General features: G+C 43.6%; 1 protein-coding gene across 2 annotated transcripts in view; it reads left to right on the top strand.

Annotated features, from left to right (window-relative positions):
* chchd6a (coiled-coil-helix-coiled-coil-helix domain containing 6a) overlaps positions 1–17,919 on the top strand; it is a 95,944-nt gene that overhangs the window by 5,819 nt on the left and 72,206 nt on the right. The window contains exons 3-6 of one of the 2 annotated variants that reach the window (XM_055892026.1): positions 5,616–5,730; positions 6,152–6,296; positions 16,266–16,289; positions 17,513–17,596. In XM_055892026.1, the coding sequence (XP_055748001.1) occupies positions 5,616–5,730; positions 6,152–6,296; positions 16,266–16,289; positions 17,513–17,596 (368 nt within the window). The remainder of the gene's footprint in view (positions 1–5,615; positions 5,731–6,151; positions 6,297–16,265; positions 16,290–17,512; positions 17,597–17,919) is intronic. The other variant, XM_055892028.1, reaches the window with a different exon arrangement.

The raw sequence follows: 17,919 nt of genomic DNA, 5'->3' as shown, positions 1-17,919 counted from the left end.
AATCAATTGAATTTACCACAGGTGGACTCCAATCAAGTTGTAGAAACATGTCAAGGATGATCAATGGAAACAGGATCCACCAGAGCTCAATTTGGAGTCTCATAGCAAAGGGTCTGAATACTTATGCAACATTTCAAAAAAACTGTTTTCACTTTGTCAGTATGGGGTGTTCTTGTGTGTAGATTGCTGAGGATATATATATTTTTAATCCATTTTAGAATAAGGCTATAACTAGGGATGCACGATATATCGGTGAACATATCGGAATCAGCCGATATTAGCTAAAAATGCCAACATTGGTATTGGCCCGATGTCTAGTTTAACAACGATATCAAAGCTACGGTGCATACCTATATAATGTAGGTACATGACATAAGGATGCTACATAAATGTTGCGCTACACGTGCAACACAGCATTCCTAACCTAGCCCACAATGTCTGCTGTGTGGATCGAGCAGTCAACAAGTCCAGCAGTCATTTGAAAGAGTAAGAACATTTCAGCGAGACAATTCAAAGGCGAAATCCATTAAAGCCAAGATAATGGAATTCATTGCCCTTGACAATCAACCGTTCTCTGTCGTGGGTGATGTTGGCTTTCGCCGACTGGTCGAGCACAGATACACACTACCAAGTGCGCTATTTTTCAGATGCCGCTCTACCGGAGTTAAACAGTAATAGCGTCACTGCTATACATACTATGGAATGCCGTTTGGGTCTTTGCGTGTCAAAAAAGATACAGTAGCACTGTCAAAGCTGTACAAAGAAGTCTGCAAACACGCAAACATCGGCCACGAACGATGTGTTTACAATATTGCGTTGGTAATAAAGCATCATTTGTTTGACTGCAGCTTCTGGGGTAGCTAGCTTTAGCTTGGTACTTTGCTAGCACCAATACAACCAGCTTGAAAACAATGACCAGTAGAAACTACAGCTATTTTCATTATTCTTAGCAATGATTTAGGAATCCTTGTGAGTAAGTATTAGCTAGGTTGCCATTTGTTTGCCTATTGAAATAGAACTTCAGTTCATGAAAATAAATAGCTAGCTGGCTACTTAACCCTGTTGCCCAAAGTTAACGTTATAAGCAGCCAGTTAGCTTCATCTGACTAGTGAGACTCGACCGGACCGGGTTATGTGTTGTGAAGCTAGCCACAATAAGGATTAGGCACAATAGTGGAATTTGCGGTTTCAAAATAAAAGTATGTCACCGAGCTGCAGCACGGTGGCCAAGACCATACAGCGGTTTAACTGGACAGGTTCCACTCAGAACAGGCCTCGCCATGGTCGACCAAAGAAGTTGAGTGCACGTGCTCAGCGTCATATCCAGAGGTTGTCTTTGGGAAATAGACGTATGAGTGCTGCCAGCATTGCTGCAGAGGTTGAAGGGGTGGGGGGGTCAGTCTGTCAGTGCTCAGACCATATGCAATACACTGCATCAAATTGGTCTGCATGGCTGTCGTCCCAGAAGGAAGCCTCTTCTAAAGATGATGCACAAGAAAGCCCGCAAACAGTTTGCTGAAGACAAGCAGACTAAGGACATGGATTACTGGAACCATGTCCTGTGGTCTGATGAGACCAAGATAAACTTATTTGGTTCAGATGGTGTCAAGCGTGTGTGGCGACAACCAGGTGAGGAGTACAAAGACAAGTGTGTCTTGCCTACTGTCAAGCATGGTGGTGGGAGTGTCATGGTCTGGGGCTGCATGAGTGCTGCCGGCACTGGGGAGCTACAGTTCATTGAGGGAACCATGATTGCCAACATGTACTGTGACATACTGAAGCAGAGCATGATCCCCTCCCTTCGGAGACTGGGCCCCGCAGGGCAGTATTCCAACATGATAATGACCCCAAACACACCTCCAAGACGACCACTGCCTTGCTAAAGAAGCTGAGGGTAAAGGTGATGGACTGGCCAAGCATGTCGCCAGACCTAAACCCTATTGAGCATCTGTGGGGCATCCTCAAATGGAAGGTGGAGGAGTGCAAGGTCTCTAACATCCACCAGCTCCGTGATGTCGTCATGGAGGAGTGGAAGAGGACTCCAGTGGCAACCTGTGAAGCTCTGGTGAACTCCATGCCCAAGAGGGTTAAGGCAGTGCTGGAAAATGATGGTGGCCACACAAAATATTGACACTTTGGGCCCAATTTGGACATTTTCACTTAGGGGTGTACTCACTTTTGTTGCCAGCGGTTTAGACATTAATGGCTGTGTGTTGAGTTATTTTGAGGGGACAGCAAATTTACACTGTTATACAAGCTGTACACTTACTACTTTACATTGTAGCAAAGTGTCATTTCTTCAGTGTTGTCACATGAAAAGATATACTCAAATATTTACAAAAATGTGAGGGGTGTACTCACTTTTGTGATATACTGTATATATAACCTTTATTTAACTAGCCAAGTCAGTTAAGAACAAATTCCTATTTACAATGACAGCCCGGACGACGCTGGGCCAATTGTTCTCCGCCCTATGGGACTCCCAATCCCGGCCGGATGTGATACAGCCTGGATTCCAACCTCTTGCACTGCGATGCAGTGCCTTAGATTGTGCTGCGTCCATGTGTGTGTGCTAACTATTTAACTGTACTAGAATGCTTAAAAGGACGCAAAGTTTTTTTTAATATCGGTTATCGGTTATCGTTTTTTTTTTTGTCAAGGAAGATATCGGTAATCGGCCAAAAATGTCATATCGGTGCATTACTAGCTGTAACGTAACAAAATGTGGGAAAAGTCAGAGGTCTGAATACTTTCCAAGGCACTATATATGCAAATAATTGTCCAATATTGACTACTTTTTGTGATCACGTCAAAGTTTATTGCCCTCGTACATAGATTTGCAGATGCCATCAAGAGTGCAGCGAAATGCGTATGTTCCTAGCTTCAGTGGTGTGGTAATATCTAACTATAACAATACAAATAGATACTTAGACTATCTGCACTGAACCCCCTTTGCACTAAATCTTTTGACTCATAACATACGCTGCTGCTCTTGCGTATTATCTATGTTGTTGCCTAGTCACTTTACCCTACCTATATGTACATGTCTACCTCAGTTACCTCGTATCCCTGCACATCGACTCGGTACTGGTACCCCGTGGGTATAGCCAAGTTATCATTACTTATTGTGTATTTATTCCTCTTGTTATTATCTTTCTATTTTTGTCTCTGCATTGTTAGTAAGTAAGCATTTCACAGTTATTATACACCTGATGTTTACAAAGCAATCGGCAAATCAAATTTGGTTTGACATGTATAATACAAAAAGTAAAATGAAGAAAAAAACTAGAAATTAAGAAATACCAGAGCGAGCAATGTCAGAGTCCGGCATATAAATATATTTAGACTGTGTGTATATGTACAGTACCAGTCAAAAGTTTGGACACACTTACTTATTACCGGATTTTTCTTTATTTTTACTGTTTTCTACATTGTAGAAAATGTGCCTTGTTAAAAGTTCATTTGTGGAATGTATTTCCTTCCTAATGCGTTTGAGCCAATCAGTTGGGTTGTGACAAGATAGGAGTGGTATACAGAAGATGGCCCTATTTGGTAAAAGACTAAGTCTATATTATGGCAAGAACAGCTCAAAAAGCAAAGAGAAATGACAGTCCATCATTACTTTTAAACATGAAGGTCAGTCAATCTGGAACACTTTCAAGAAATTTCAAAGTTTGTATAAGTGCAGTTGCATGAACCATCAAGTGCAATACACGAGCAATGGACATTAGACCGGTGGAAATCTGTCTTTTGGTCCAAATTTGAGATTTTTGGTTCCAACCGTTGTCTTTGTGAGACGTGGACCAGCATCGTCATTCCATCAGCAATCTAGTGTTTCAAGACTGTAATATGGCTCCACCTATGGTATGCTAGTGTAGACATGCTAGTGTAGGCCCCGGTGCACAACTGAGCAAGAGACAAGTACATTAGTGTTTAGTTTGAGAAACAGACGCGTCACAAGTCCTCAACTGGCAGCTTCATTAAATAGTACCCGCAAAACATCAGTCTCAACGTCAACAGTGAAGAGGTGACTCCAGGATGCTGGCCTTCTAGGCAGAGTTGCAAAGAAAAAGCCATATCTCAGACTGACCAATAAAAATAAAAGATTAAGATGGGGAAAAGAACAGAGATACTGAACAGAGGAAGATTGGAAAAAAGTGTTATGGACAGACGGATCTAAGTTTGAGTTGTTCGGATCACAAAGAAGAACATTCGTGAGATGCAGAAAAAATGAAAAAATGCCGGAGGAGTGCCTGACACCATCTGTCAAGCATGATGGAGGCAATGTGATGGTCTGGGGTGCATTGGTGGTGGTAAAGTGGGAGATTTTGTACATGGTAAAAGGGATCTTGAGGAAGGAAAGCTATCACTCCATTTTGCAACGCCATGCCATACCCTGTGAACGGCGCTTAATTGGAGTCTATTTCCTTCTACAACAGGGCAATGACCCAAAGCACATTTCCAAACTATGCAAGAACTATTTAGGGATGAAGCAGTCAGCTGGTATTCTGTCTAATGGAGTGGCCAGCACAGTCACCGGTTCTCAACCCTATTGAGCTGTTGTGGGAGCAGCTTGACTGTATGGTATGTAAGAAGTGGCCATCAAGCCGATCCAACTTGTGGGAGGTGCTTCAGGAAGCATGGGGTGAAATCTCTTCAGATTACCTCAACAAATTGACAACTAGAATGCCAAAGATCTGCTAGGCTGTAATTGCTGCAAATGGAGAATCCTTTGACGAAAGCTAAGTTTGAAGGACACTGTACTTGTCCTCTTGCTCAGTTGTGCACCTGGACCTCCCACTCCTCTTTCTATTCTGGTTAGAGCCAGTTTGCGCTGTTCTGTGAAGGGAGTAGTACACATCGTTGTACGAGGTCTTCCCTTTCTTGGCAATTTCTTGCATGGAATAGCCTTTGTTTCTCAGAACAAAAATAGGCTGACGAGTTTCAGAAGAAAGTTCTTTGTTTCTGGCCATTTCGAGACTGTAATCGAACCCTACAAATGCTGATGCTCCAGATACTCAACTAGTCTAAAGAAGGCCAGTTTTATTGCCTCTTTAATCAGGACAACAGTTTTCAGCTGTGCTAACATAATTGCAAAAGGGTTTTCTAATGATCAATTAGCCTTTTAAAATTATAAACTTGGATTAGCTAACACAACGTGCCATTGGAACACAGGAGTGATGGTTGCTGATAATGGGCCTCTGTACACCTATGAAGATATTCCATAAAAAATCTGCCATTTCCAGCTACAATAGTCATTTACCGCATTAACAATGTCTACACTGTATTTCTGATCAATTTGATGTTATTTTAATGGACATAATTTACTTTTCTTTAAAAAATAAGGACATTTCTAAGTTACCCCAAACTTTTGTACGGTAGTGTAAATAGTAAAGTAAAATACAGATACTCCCCAAAAATATGTAAGTAAAAAATACTTGAAAGTACTACTTTAGTACTTTACACCACTGGTATTGTGTGTAGATTGATGAGGGGGGAAAAACTAGTTAATCCATTTTAGAACAAGGCTGTAGCGTAACAAAATGTCAAGGGGTCTGAATACTTTCCGAAGGCACTGTACATAGAAAAGGTGTGATGAATGTTATTGTTTGCAGGTCCCCCTCCCTCTCCCTCTCCCCGTCCATCGCCAACCCAGCAGCAGCGCCAACCCCGGCCTCAGCCCAGTCCACAGACAGCCCACTCTGACACCAAGGAGGAGCTCAAGAAGAGGTGGGGTTCTGAGTGAAGAACAGTTACCTAGTGGGGGGGGGCCTTGTAAAGGCCTGGTAAAAGTCTCATGACCGTAATGTTCATTTAATCAGCTCCAAAACAAAAACATTGCAGACCAAACAATAACACTAGTGTTTGGACATTTATTTTTCTGATATTGACTTTCTTCTTTCACCTGTACTAAAAGACACGTTATGTGAAAAGTAATCCCTTATGAAGGTTAATATAAAGTTAGATGATTTTTGACAATTGTCTTCTATGACTTTTCACACAGGTCATACATGTGGTATTTTTTGCCCCCTTGTGGGATGTTGTAAATGGCACAGTTAAAACAGAATGGCACCATTGTAGTATTGACAGTTGTATGTTTCATGCAGCGTGTCAGATCACAAAAGCATTCGTGTGTGTGTGTGTTCCTCAGGTATGAGCGGCAACAAACAGTGGTTCAGGAGGAGTTAACGAAGGTGGCCCGGCGGGAAAGAGAGGCAGCCAGGACAGAGATGAGCAAAGCACTGTACAGAGAGAGGCTTCAATCATGCCAGGAGAGGGAAAAGACCAAACTACTAGTAAATCTGTTTCTCTATCTATCTCTCTCTCTCTTTCTCGCTTTAGTTCTCTCTCTGTGTCTTTCTTTCTCTGTCTCACTCCCTCTGTTTTATTTTGTCCCTCTGTTTTATCTTGTATTCCCCTCTGTAACGTGTCTCTCTCTCTCTCACCTTGGAGATCCACGGTGTGTTCAGGCTTTTTGGAGTAATGTATAATCTCACCTCTGGGTATCTGTCATTGGTAACTTTTTCTTTCCACTCTACTTTGCATGATCTTTCTCTGTTGCTTCATGTATCTGTGTGGGACATTCTCTGAAACCACAATCATTGCAGTGTCCGCTAACATACCATAGGTGGAGCCATATTACAGTCTTGAAACACTAGATTGCTGATGGAATGATGATGCTGGTCCACATCTCATGTCCCCCCAAAAATATATAAAATGAACAACCACAAACGGTGCACTCTAACAGTCTGAAGCCGGCAGTCGAGCTTCACCTCGGCAATCTGCATTATACACACAGGTAAACGTGTGTGAACAGGTGCCGTATGCATACACACGTGGTGCATCCACAGGCAGTCATATGAAGAGATGCACACTGCACAGACATGCACTGGTACATGCATTTACATATGACATATTCCTGTCACATCTTTGCATTGTTATCTTCCTCAAGTCCCCTCGGGCTAGTAAGGAGCCTGGTTAAGTTTTCTTTCACAAATAGAACATTTGACAGCGCTCAAATTGCTTCTTTTTGATGATACCAATTTCCACCTAACCCTGTTTCTCTCCCCACCCCCCTTCTCCTCCCATGCTCCCCCCTCCCTCACTCATCACCCACAAGGTTGTGCTATCTTACGGTGTGTGAGCGGTAAATTGGACCCAGAGAGTTTCCTGGGGCTTTAGACAGGAGGGGAACACGTGTTTTACACGCAGCCCCTTTCAGAAAGCCTGCACAGAGATGTGTTTTGGAGGCTCTTATCTTCGCTCAGACACACGTCGGACACTAATAGAAATTCGTTGGAGAGGGAGCGTGTGGGGAATGCTCAATGAGCCACCGGAGCCCGGGCCTCTGTGAGAGGAGGGGTAACTGGTAATTGCAGTTCCTCCCCCCATCACACCCTTCCTCTCCCCCCTTCCCATCTCCCCAATACGTCCCCTCCCTGCCTCCTGATTAGTCAGGACATTAATGACAGTGATTGTAACCATGGCAACCCTTAACCTTGGTGGATCTGCTGCTGTAGTAGTATACCATCCTCCATCCTCCTCAAATGTGAAAGGAGACATGCTTTCCATGGAAGATCCTAACTGAATACGGTACCAATGGCCTGTTTATGCTTTACAGTGGAGATGATGCAGGCTGACCCTCCATGTTAGTAGGAGAATGTAGGGGAGTCATCCAGGCCTACATTGTGCTCTGCCTTGCTTGACATGCTCTCCTAGGCTCTGGCCTGGGCGTCAATGGCTCTGTGAATGGACTCAACTCCAAGAGATCCAGGTTAAACTGGAGCTCTGGCATACCCTAACCAGCAATCTGCATCCCTCTCAGTTACTGATGACAGGGTCTGTCCCAGAGCGTGAAGTCACAAGCTCTGCTATGTAAAAGCCTAATTACGATCACCAGAACAGCTAAACCAAAACATTTTGATTAGAGGTCGACCGGTTAATCGGAATGGCCGATTTAATTAGGGCCGATTTCAAGTTTTCATAACAATCGGAAATCGGTATTTTTGGACACCGATTTGGCTGATTTTATTATTATTATTATATACATTTTTTTACACCTTTATTTAACTAGGCAAGTCAGTTAAGAATACATTCTTATTTTCAATGACGGCCTAGGAACAGTGGGTTAACTGCCCTGTTCATGGGCAGAACGACAGATTTTTACCTTGTCAGCTCGGGGATTCAATTTTGCAACCTTACGGTTAACCAGTCCAACGCTCTAACCACCTGCTTTACATTGCACTCCACGAGGAGCCTGCCTGTTACGCGAATGCAGTAAGAAGCCATGGTAAGTTGCTAGCTAGCATTAAACTTATCTTATAAAAAACAATCAATCAATCATAATCACTAGTTAACTACACATGGATGATGATATTACTAGTTTATCTAGCGTGTCCTGCGTTGCATATAATCAATGCGGTGCGTATCGTTGCTCCAACGTGTACCTAACCATAAACATCAATGCCTTTCTTAAAATCAATACACAGAAGTATATATTTTTAATCCTGCATATTTAGCTAAAATAAATCCAGGTTAGCAGGCAATATTAACCAGGTGAAATTGTGTCACTTCTCTTGCGTTCATTGCACGCAGAGTCAGGGTATATGCAACAGTTTGTGCCGCCTGGCTCGTTGCAAACTAATTTGCCAGAATTTTACGATTATGACATAACATTGAAGGTTGTGCAATGTAACAGGAATATTTAGACTTATGGATACCACCCGTTAGATAAAACACGGAACGGTTCTGTATTTCACTGAAAGAATAAACGTTTTGTTTTCGAGATGATAGTTTCCGGATTCGACCATATTAATGCACTAAGGCTTGTATTTCTGTGTGTTATTATGTTATAATTAAGTCTATGATTAGATAGGGCAGTCTGACTGAGCGATGGTAGGCACCAGCAGGCTCGTAAGCATTCATTCCAACAGCACTTTCGTGCGTTTTGCCAGCAGCTCTTCGCTGTGCTTCAAGCATTGCGCTGTTTATGACTTCAAGCCTATCAACTTCCGAGATTAGGCTGGTGTAACCGATGTGAAATGGCTAGCTAGTTAGCGGGGTGTGCGCTAATAGCGTTTCAAAAGTCACTTGCTCTGAGACTTGGACTAGTTGTTCCCCTTGCTCTGCATGGGTAACGCTGCTTTGAGGGTGGCTGTTGTCCATGTTCCTGGTTCGAGCCCAGGTAGGAGCGAGGAGAGGGACGGAAGCTATACTGTTACACTTGCAATACTAAAGTGCCTATAAGAACATCCAATAGTCAAAGGTATATGAAATACAAATCGTATAGAGAGAAATAGTCCTATAATTCCTATAATAACTACAACCTAAAACTTCTTACCTGGGAATATTGAAGACTCATGTTAAAAGGAACCACCAGCTTTCATATGTTCTCATGTTCTGAGCAAGGAACTTAAACGTTAGCTTTCTTACATGGCACATATTGCACTTTTACTTTCTTCTCCAACACTTTGTTTTTGCATTATTTAAACCAAATTGAACATGTTTCATTATTTATTTGAGGCTAAATTGACTTTGATGATGTATTATATTAAGTTAAAATAAGTGTTAATTCAGTATTGTTGTAATTGTCATTATTACAATTACATTTTAAAAAATCGGTCGATCTAATCGGTATTGGCTTTTTTTGGGTCCTCCAATAATCGGTATCGGCGTTGAAAAATCATAATCGGTCGACCTCTCATTTTGATGGCCATTTGGGCTCTACAATTAGTTCATTATGATCAAATCAGATCCCCACAGTGAATTCATTTAACATTCGCTACAAATTAAGGTATTTTAGTAAATAGTGATCCATTCTGACTACTACATTTGTCGTCACACAGGGATACATGCCCACACAGACCGATCGCAGGCTACAAGGAGCCTCTCTCAGACAGGATGAAAACGATTACATCGACCATGATTCTTTGCTAGTTACCACCACTTACACCCCCATTGGGAGTTTTCCATAGGAAACTACCTGCTGGTTTTAATGTCTATGGTCTGTCCACATAAAATCAATGATTAGTAGAGGTGGGACCAAGTTACTGTTATCCGAGTCACAAGGTCCGAGTCTCTAGTCGACTCCCAAGTAGAACGAGTTGAGTCTCGAATCAAGTCCAAGTCGTGCATTCTAATTCATTTTAACAACAAATTCCATTAATTTTTAGAGCTGCATATTTATTTATTTATGGAAATCATCTCTCCTTACAATTTGACGTTTGCGCTGCTCCCGATCCTATAGCTGTACAGAAAATCAATCTGTTCGCTATCTCACCCGACCTGTGTTGATTGACAGTTTGCTGGTCCAATCAGAGGGCTGTGTGTGTGTGTGTGTGTTTCACTAGCCAAACTGTGGCTTATTTTTTTTTAAAATAATAATATTACATGTTCGATGCTGCGGCTACTGTCTCTGGCTGAGTGGAGAGTACTCCAATGAGTTACAAAAACCTGGCCAGATAATTTCAAGTCTTCAGTCTCAAGTCAAAGTTGAGTCTTGAAGCTCCAAGTCCAAGTAAAGTCTCAAGTTCTTTTCTTTTAAGTCGTGTCCAAGTCATCTGACTCGAGTCCATACCTCTGATTAGTATCAGGAAAGTAACTGGTTAATGAAGCATCATTTGACTTCTAGGCTACTTTCCTGGGGGACTATTGCTGGTGTTAGTGATGGTTCACTATTTGACCATGGACCCGCTGGTCTGATCAATAACTCCCTTCTGTGTCTCTGTGATTCACTGTCTCTGACAAACAAACAAAAGGTCTCTGCATCAACTCAATTCATTAGCACACTATTACATTCATTGTTCAGCCCCTCATGTGCCTTTTGTCAGACTGTGTAAGAGAATAGCTATGTTATTATTAGAGGGAAGATGATAAAAGCGTTTCTCTTGTCTTTGTCGGGGTTGGCGCTGAGCATCAGCCAAGGTCACTAAAAGCCAAGTCACTGGAGGATGTGAAGCGGAGCGTCAGCACCCTCCTTTTATTTGATCCCCCGTTCCGGCCTTTTGTCTTCATCCAACTAAACCACTGGACCTCCTCCTCTATCTGCCAAGGCCCTTGCTGCTCTGCGCCCTACAGTATGAATACTCATTGTTAATAGCGAGAGAGAGACTAAAGGGATTTTGTCTTTTAAAACGTATTAATGCCCTTTTGCAGTCTGTCAGCAGAAATGTCTAGATAGTCATATTAGCATACTGTGGATTCTTTCCCCTCTCTGCTCTGTACAATTAAAAAGCTAATTTCATTAGCAGCCTCCCAGCTTAGCTTTTGATACAGTTTCACACCAAATGCCATCTATGATTTCTCAGGGCTGTTTGCACATTGCGACTCACAGTGAATACTTATTACATACCGCATAAATACATATGTAACAAGATCTGTATTTGTTATGGCTCGACCGTACGGTATCTTATCCCTCACAGCAAGTTGTGTTTGGCTCGGTTCCTTCCCTTGGCTAACCCCTTCCCTTGTCTTCCACATGTCCTTTTAGAGTTAAGTGGTTGTAAACTTTGTTATCACTACATTAGCATGCAGTTAACCTGATGCTTTTGTGAATGTATGACAAGGTTAACTGCAGGCAGTGCCCCCAATCCCAACCAGATTTCCATTAAACTCTTCCTCATCTCAACACCAGATGGCAGTATAAGTATTCCATATCCCAGGTCTGGGTCTATGTGCTGCATGAAGGCCTACAGTAGGCCCTCGTCTACCTAAGTGTGTAATTTCCCTCTCCTAGGAAAGCTAGAGACAAATGTTATGATATCACCCCAGATAATCGAATAAGCCCTAATCGCTCTCATTTTCACAAGGATATCCGTCCAGCAGACTAAGCCATTTACCTCCATTATAATATGGATGGTAGAGTGGTGCTGTACAACAGTATAAGCATAGTAAACTATTCTCTAGTGAAGATGGATAGGGGATTTGAAGTGGCAAGCTGCTGTGTGAGCCGACAGATGTTTAGTTTGATTGGAAATCTTTACCTTTCCGTTTTACATTATTCACATTTCCTCAGCTGTGTAGCCTATTGTCTCTAAAACTATCGTCTTACATACTCAGACTACATTCCTTTATTGGTTTTCCTCGAAATTGGAACAGCTGTGTGCTCAGCGCTTCTAGAAAAATCCACTCTACTTACTGTAGACATATAGCAGCCTGCTTCATTACTGTGGCTCAGATACATACAAAATACAAATCCAGCTATATATTGTTAGCATTTATGCTTTTGGCTCGCGTTCATACAGAAACCTTGTTAGAGGTTGAAGCAAACGGCTGAGAGGAGGAGGAGGAGCAGAGCAGTGAAGAGCTGTCTGCTCTGTTGTGATGCAATAGTTTACAACTGGCAAGAACTGTGCCAGTTGAGGGTTAGTATGAAATCGGTCAGACCAGATTGATTGGAGTCCCAGGTGACAGTTTTGGCTGTCCTCTCGTTGTCGTGACCTGTCGTGTGTGATAGATTGGAGAGCCCTGGGTTCATCTCTGAGATGGCAGACAGAGGCACTAGTTATCTGTCCTTAGATGCTCTGTAGTGTATCCCTGGTCCTCTAGAACACAATCAGTACAATTCTCTTCACTCACAAATTATTTTCTGCTGGACTGCTCAGTATGGATGCTGCAGAAGTTTAAAGTTAGCTAGTCAATTTGAGTCTTTTTGGTTTGTAACTTCTTGTAGGGTGCTCACACCCTTGTGTTGATTCAATTCATACCCTTGTTCTCTCTCTCTCTCTCTCTCTCTCTCTCTTGCTTTCTCTTTCGTTTATCAGAGGGCTAGTAGTAGCAGCAGGAATCGGGGCTGTGCAGAGAGAGTGAACAGGGCTTGCACAGATAACCCAGCTATCGGTAATTGTAATCTCAGAGCTGACATCTTTCTGCATGTAAAGCTATTAAGGCTCCGCTAGCTGCGTCTCACAAGCAGCCCAGAATGGCAGTAATTGCAGACGAGATGACGGCAGGTGGAGGGGACAGAGATTTTATCCCTCACACTCTGAACGGCAGAACCACGGCACACAACACACCTGCTGCTCACTACTCTCCTCTCAGAACGTGTGGAGTGAGAGGGAATTAGTCAATTGGCTTAAGCTGCTTCTGGAGATCTTAAACAGTAGTGACAGAACACTGTGGGATTATTTGTGTCTAATTTTGTTTAGTTTACAATGTGAACAGACTGCGTGGCCAGACTGTCACTGCTTTGTTCAGTCAATAATCATTGGTTTGACTGATAACTGAGGTCTGAACGATACCTAATGAGACATCTTATTGGCTGATATCAAGGGTATTTGCACATCGTCTGTTGTGTGTGTGTGTGTGTTTGATTTGTTTACGTACATTGTGAGACTAGTTTAAGCCTTTATACTCTTTGTGAATGTGTGTGAGTGCCCCTCTCCCTGCTCCTTTTTATTTAACATCATTACTGTCAGGGCAGCCGGTTCCTCTTGGATAAGAAGAACTGCAGTTGTTTTCCAGCAAGGAGCCGTGCTGTAGAGTTATTAATGGTAGAAGAGATGGGGGAGAGGAAAGCCGATGGCCCATATTGTCCTGCTCTCCAGACACCTTCCACTCTGGGTAATCACTTTGATTACTAACTGCTCATTTATTGCATAGCTGGGAGCTATGTGTTAAATACATGCATCTTAGTAAATAAACAGAGGAGAGGAGCAGACGGAGCTGAGACTGCTGCTATCAGATGGCTACTCAGCACAAACAACCCAGAGGAGAAGAGATGGGACGTGTGTGTACACAGGCAGAGTGCAGGGGTGTACAGGCTCTGTGGGTTTGAGTTAGTGAGCGGGGCTCTTTTAATGTGCTCTAGACTAACTGTACTCTGATGCTGAGATACCATGTAGACTAGATGAGGGCAATGAGGAATGTAGCCGTCAAATAGCTCTGATTCACCATCCGCTGTCCAGAATGTCTGTTACGATGACAAGTGTCTCTTCTAGCTTGTTCTGTGTTTAACGTACATATGATTCATATGCATAGTGGGGTGTTTGCATTATGCATAACTTATTTGAGTAAAGCTAGCCTATATCTCTCACCAGATTCTCTCTGGTGCTTTGTGTTCCTGATCCATTTCCCCTGATCCACTGGGACGTGTCTTCAGTTCCAGTTTCACCACTCAGTTCTAGATTAGAGTCTTCTCTCTCTCTCTCTCTGTCTCTCTCTCTGTCTCTCTCTCTGTCTCTCTCTCTGTCTCTGTCTCTGTCTCTCTCTCTGTCTCTGTCTCTGTCTCTCTCTCTGTCTCTCTCTCTGTCTCTCTCTCTGTCTCTCTCTCTGTCTCTCTCTCTGTCTCTCTCTCTGTCTCTCTCTCTGTCTCTCTCTCTGTCTCTCTCTCTGTCTCTCTCTCTGTCTCTCTCTCTGTCTCTCTCTCTGTCTCTCTCTCTGTCTCTCTCTCTGTCTCTCTCTCTGTCTCTCTCTCTGTCTCTCTCTCTGTCTCTCTCTCTGTCTCTGTCTCTCTCTCTCTCTGTCTCTGTCTCTCTCTCTCTCTGTCTCTCTCTCTGTCTCTCTCTCTGTCTCTCTCTCTGTCTCTCTCTCTGTCTCTCTCTCTGTCTCTCTCTCTCTCTGTCTCTCTCTCTGTCTCTCTCTCTCTCTGTCTCTCTCTCTGTCTCTCTCTCTGTCTCTCTCTCTGTCTCTCTCTCTGTCTCTCTCTCTGTCTCTCTCTCTGTCTCGCTGTGTCTCTGTGTCTCTGTCTCTGTCTGGGCCTTCCTGTTTCTCTGCATCCACTCCTATGTACTGAGTTACAGCCCAACAGATAACCAGGCATGGACGGCCTTATTTATGAGTAACCAGCGCCCAGCAAGCTTCATTTCAAGACTTATCTATGTAATTCATGTTTGGCTGAGTATTATCTGCTGGCTCCAGATTCCCGGAGAAGGAGAGAGCCCGTCCGATTGCCTTTTGTCTCTGCTGCAAATTAAAAGGGGATCCATTTTTTAAAATGACGAGGTCTGTGTGTGGTCAGGGAGAAAGGGATTAGGCCTGCTGCTATAGTGCTGCTGGTCCATTGGTTCAATTCAGGGTGTCACTCATTAGTATTAGTGATGGTGTGTGCATGTCGATGTCCAAATGTAAGGCTCTCAGATTGTACGTTAGCTATAGAGATGAGGCTGTAATTTAGCAGCTTGCTGTAACTACCTATAGAGAAAGTACACTGAAACCGCATCACGTCTTGACCATATACTGTATAATGTGACGTGTGCCTGGCTAGAAATGTCGGCTAGAACGAGCACTTACTTGAAAACATGTGGCACACAAGCTGCAAGGGTGAATAAGAATGGCAGACATGCAGACAGTAAGTCAGACATGCAGACAGCAAGAGCGTAACACAGCAGAAGTGTTTTCAGAGCTAATTCCCCTCTCCTCGCTCAACTTTCAGCCAGTCCTGAACACCAGGGACTAATAGAGAGATTTTCCTTAGGCGTTTTACTGTGATTGTAACGCCTGTAATTTACGCTGGAGCTGCTGTCATCTTCATCCTGGGCTGCCTGGCTGAGTCTAGAGGGGAGAGGAGAAGCTATAATGAAGCAGACACATACTAGAGACTTGAGGGTCTTTAAATGGTGTCAAAGAGCCTTTCACACAGGAAAGGACAGGTGAAGCTCTAAGCAGTGACACCAGCTAGAGTGATCCGCTAGGCTAAATGCATTGTGTTTCGAAGCACGTGCTGGCTTGATTAGGAACCCTGTTTGAAGAACAGTACAGTGACTGAATGCTCTCTAAACTTTGGACCCTGGTTGATTTCTGTGAGTGGAGAAAGAGAAAGTGAACGTCTCAGAAATATTCTTTACTTTGAGTTGCAGAAAAGGGCCTTGGGGTTTGAGAACTGTCTCAACTGGGCAGAACTCTCAATCCAAAGAATACACTGTTGGACAGTTCTACCAACCCCATGGCTGTAGCCCACAGCCTCTCAGACAGTGGGAAGTTACCATCCTCTACTTGGCTCTTTGTACCGTCTAGTTGTTATACCCCACCGAGGCATTCTCAGCCAAACTATAGCTTTCTCACAAGAGCAGAACTCTTTATGAAATCAAATGACCGCCCCTCCCATCCTGCAGCCTATTTATTTAACACACCCATTCTGTGTTTAGTAGATTTACCATTCAGCAGCCTTTTATAATGATGACGAATCATCCCTCTCCCTTTCGCTTGACCCCCTCCTTTACCCACTCTGCCTCTCAATATTCACAGCAGCGGCCCTTTTACTTTTCTTAACTTCCTTTTCCTCTCTTTTCCTTCCCGTCCCTCACGTTCTCTATCGCTCACCTTTCTAGCCTGCTGAAGAGGTGGATGCCTGGGTAAGCACAGCCTGATGTTCTGTTAATATCCCTCTCTTTTCCTCCCTGTTCCAACCCCCGTGTTGTTATTGCCCTGCGTTAAGGCTGAATGTGTGCATGCAGACAGGCCACTCTGCCGCCGTGCTACAGAGCTCTCCAGTTAGGAAATTGCATATGATCTGCGTGCTGATGGAGGTTGTTTTCTGTGAGAGAGACACGGGAGATGGGAGGAAAAGGGGGTGATTTTCGCCTGGGTGTAATTTAAGGTTGCGCTTTGTTGCGTTCTGTTGTCTGGCTGTTACATGCTACGCTCTCTCGCTCAGCGCTGCAGGAAGCCCTTGCATTGCCACTAGCGTCTGCCATGCACTCTGAGCACAGCCAACGGGGGGGGCGGGGTGTGTGTGTGTGTGTGTGTCTCTTTAAGTGCATCCCTGCTGTGCTATGTCTATCTATGTGTATCTCGTCAGCCTGAGCCCCAGTGACCTGAACCCGTCCTCCATGGCCATCTCTTCAGTTGTCTCCAGACAGTTTAAGGAAAGCAGCTGTCCTCAGTGACGTCTGTTGCTCTCTGTCCCTCCTCTCCACTCAGCTCTTAATCTCTTCACATACTACTAAACTAACTGTCCTACAGCCATACACTACTTACTTCCTCCTCTTTCTCTGGCTGCTGTACTTCTACTGATCTCTCTCGCTCTTCTACCTCTCCCACAGACACTACTGTCTCTTTGGTATTTGCTACAGCAAAATTCAATACATTTTTTGGTTTTCCAGAAGTCGTAGTTGGGGGATTCCGGATATCCTGCTTATTCCCTCCTGATTCCGGGAATCCTCTAACCGGAATTTGGGGAAAATCAAGGAATTTATTGAGTGTTTTTGTTGTTGGCTACAGTTATTACAGGCCACTACACAGTAAACTCACTGGAGTGGACACACCACAGCGCACAACCAGAGAGACCGAAGCAGGAGCACAGTGTCATGGATGAGGACGAGGAGTACTCCAGTCTGCGTGTCAGTTGCATGTTTGTAGTTGTTTGTAGTCATGGGGGTTGGATGTGTTCCTGAATGGTACTTCATCATCATTTTCAATGCTTTGCTTTCTTTCACTCTGCTTGTTTTTGGGCTCCTTTCAGTGTTTTAATGTACTCTTTGCATTGTGAGTGACTGTCCAGCCGTGTACAGAGTAGTCTGACTAGTGACTCCCTGCCCAACCTGACCACAGTGTGTGTGCGCTTTCTCTCTTTCAGGCTAAACAGTTGGAGAAGAAGGAGGCAGAGCTGAAAGCACTGGATGCCTTTTTCAAGGAGCAGTTGGCACAACTGGAGAAGAGGGTATGAGACCATTTTATAAAGAGAAACACACAGTAATACTATGCTACACACCACTGACCCTGACATACAGTATAAAGCTCCCATTTCTTCCCAAGCATAAATCAATGTAATTATGAAAATAGATATAAATGGGGATTGTTTCTTGACTTAATTATGAAGGCAGCCGTTAAAGCGTGAACATTCGAGCCTCTTCACTGAATGTGTTGGGTGAAATGTAGCCCATCTGTTGAGATGAGCTTTCTCCGCATCACAAATGCACCCAGTAGTCCCATGCTTTCACTTTACTAACATGGTCAACAAGAGCAATTTACCCTTAGAGGGGG

The sequence above is a fragment of the Salvelinus fontinalis genome, chromosome 31, assembly GCF_029448725.1.
Source record: "Salvelinus fontinalis isolate EN_2023a chromosome 31, ASM2944872v1, whole genome shotgun sequence".
NCBI lineage: Eukaryota > Metazoa > Chordata > Actinopteri > Salmoniformes > Salmonidae > Salvelinus > Salvelinus fontinalis.
Note: the sequence above shows the minus strand (reverse complement) of the source record. Positions and strands in the feature narration are given on the sequence as shown.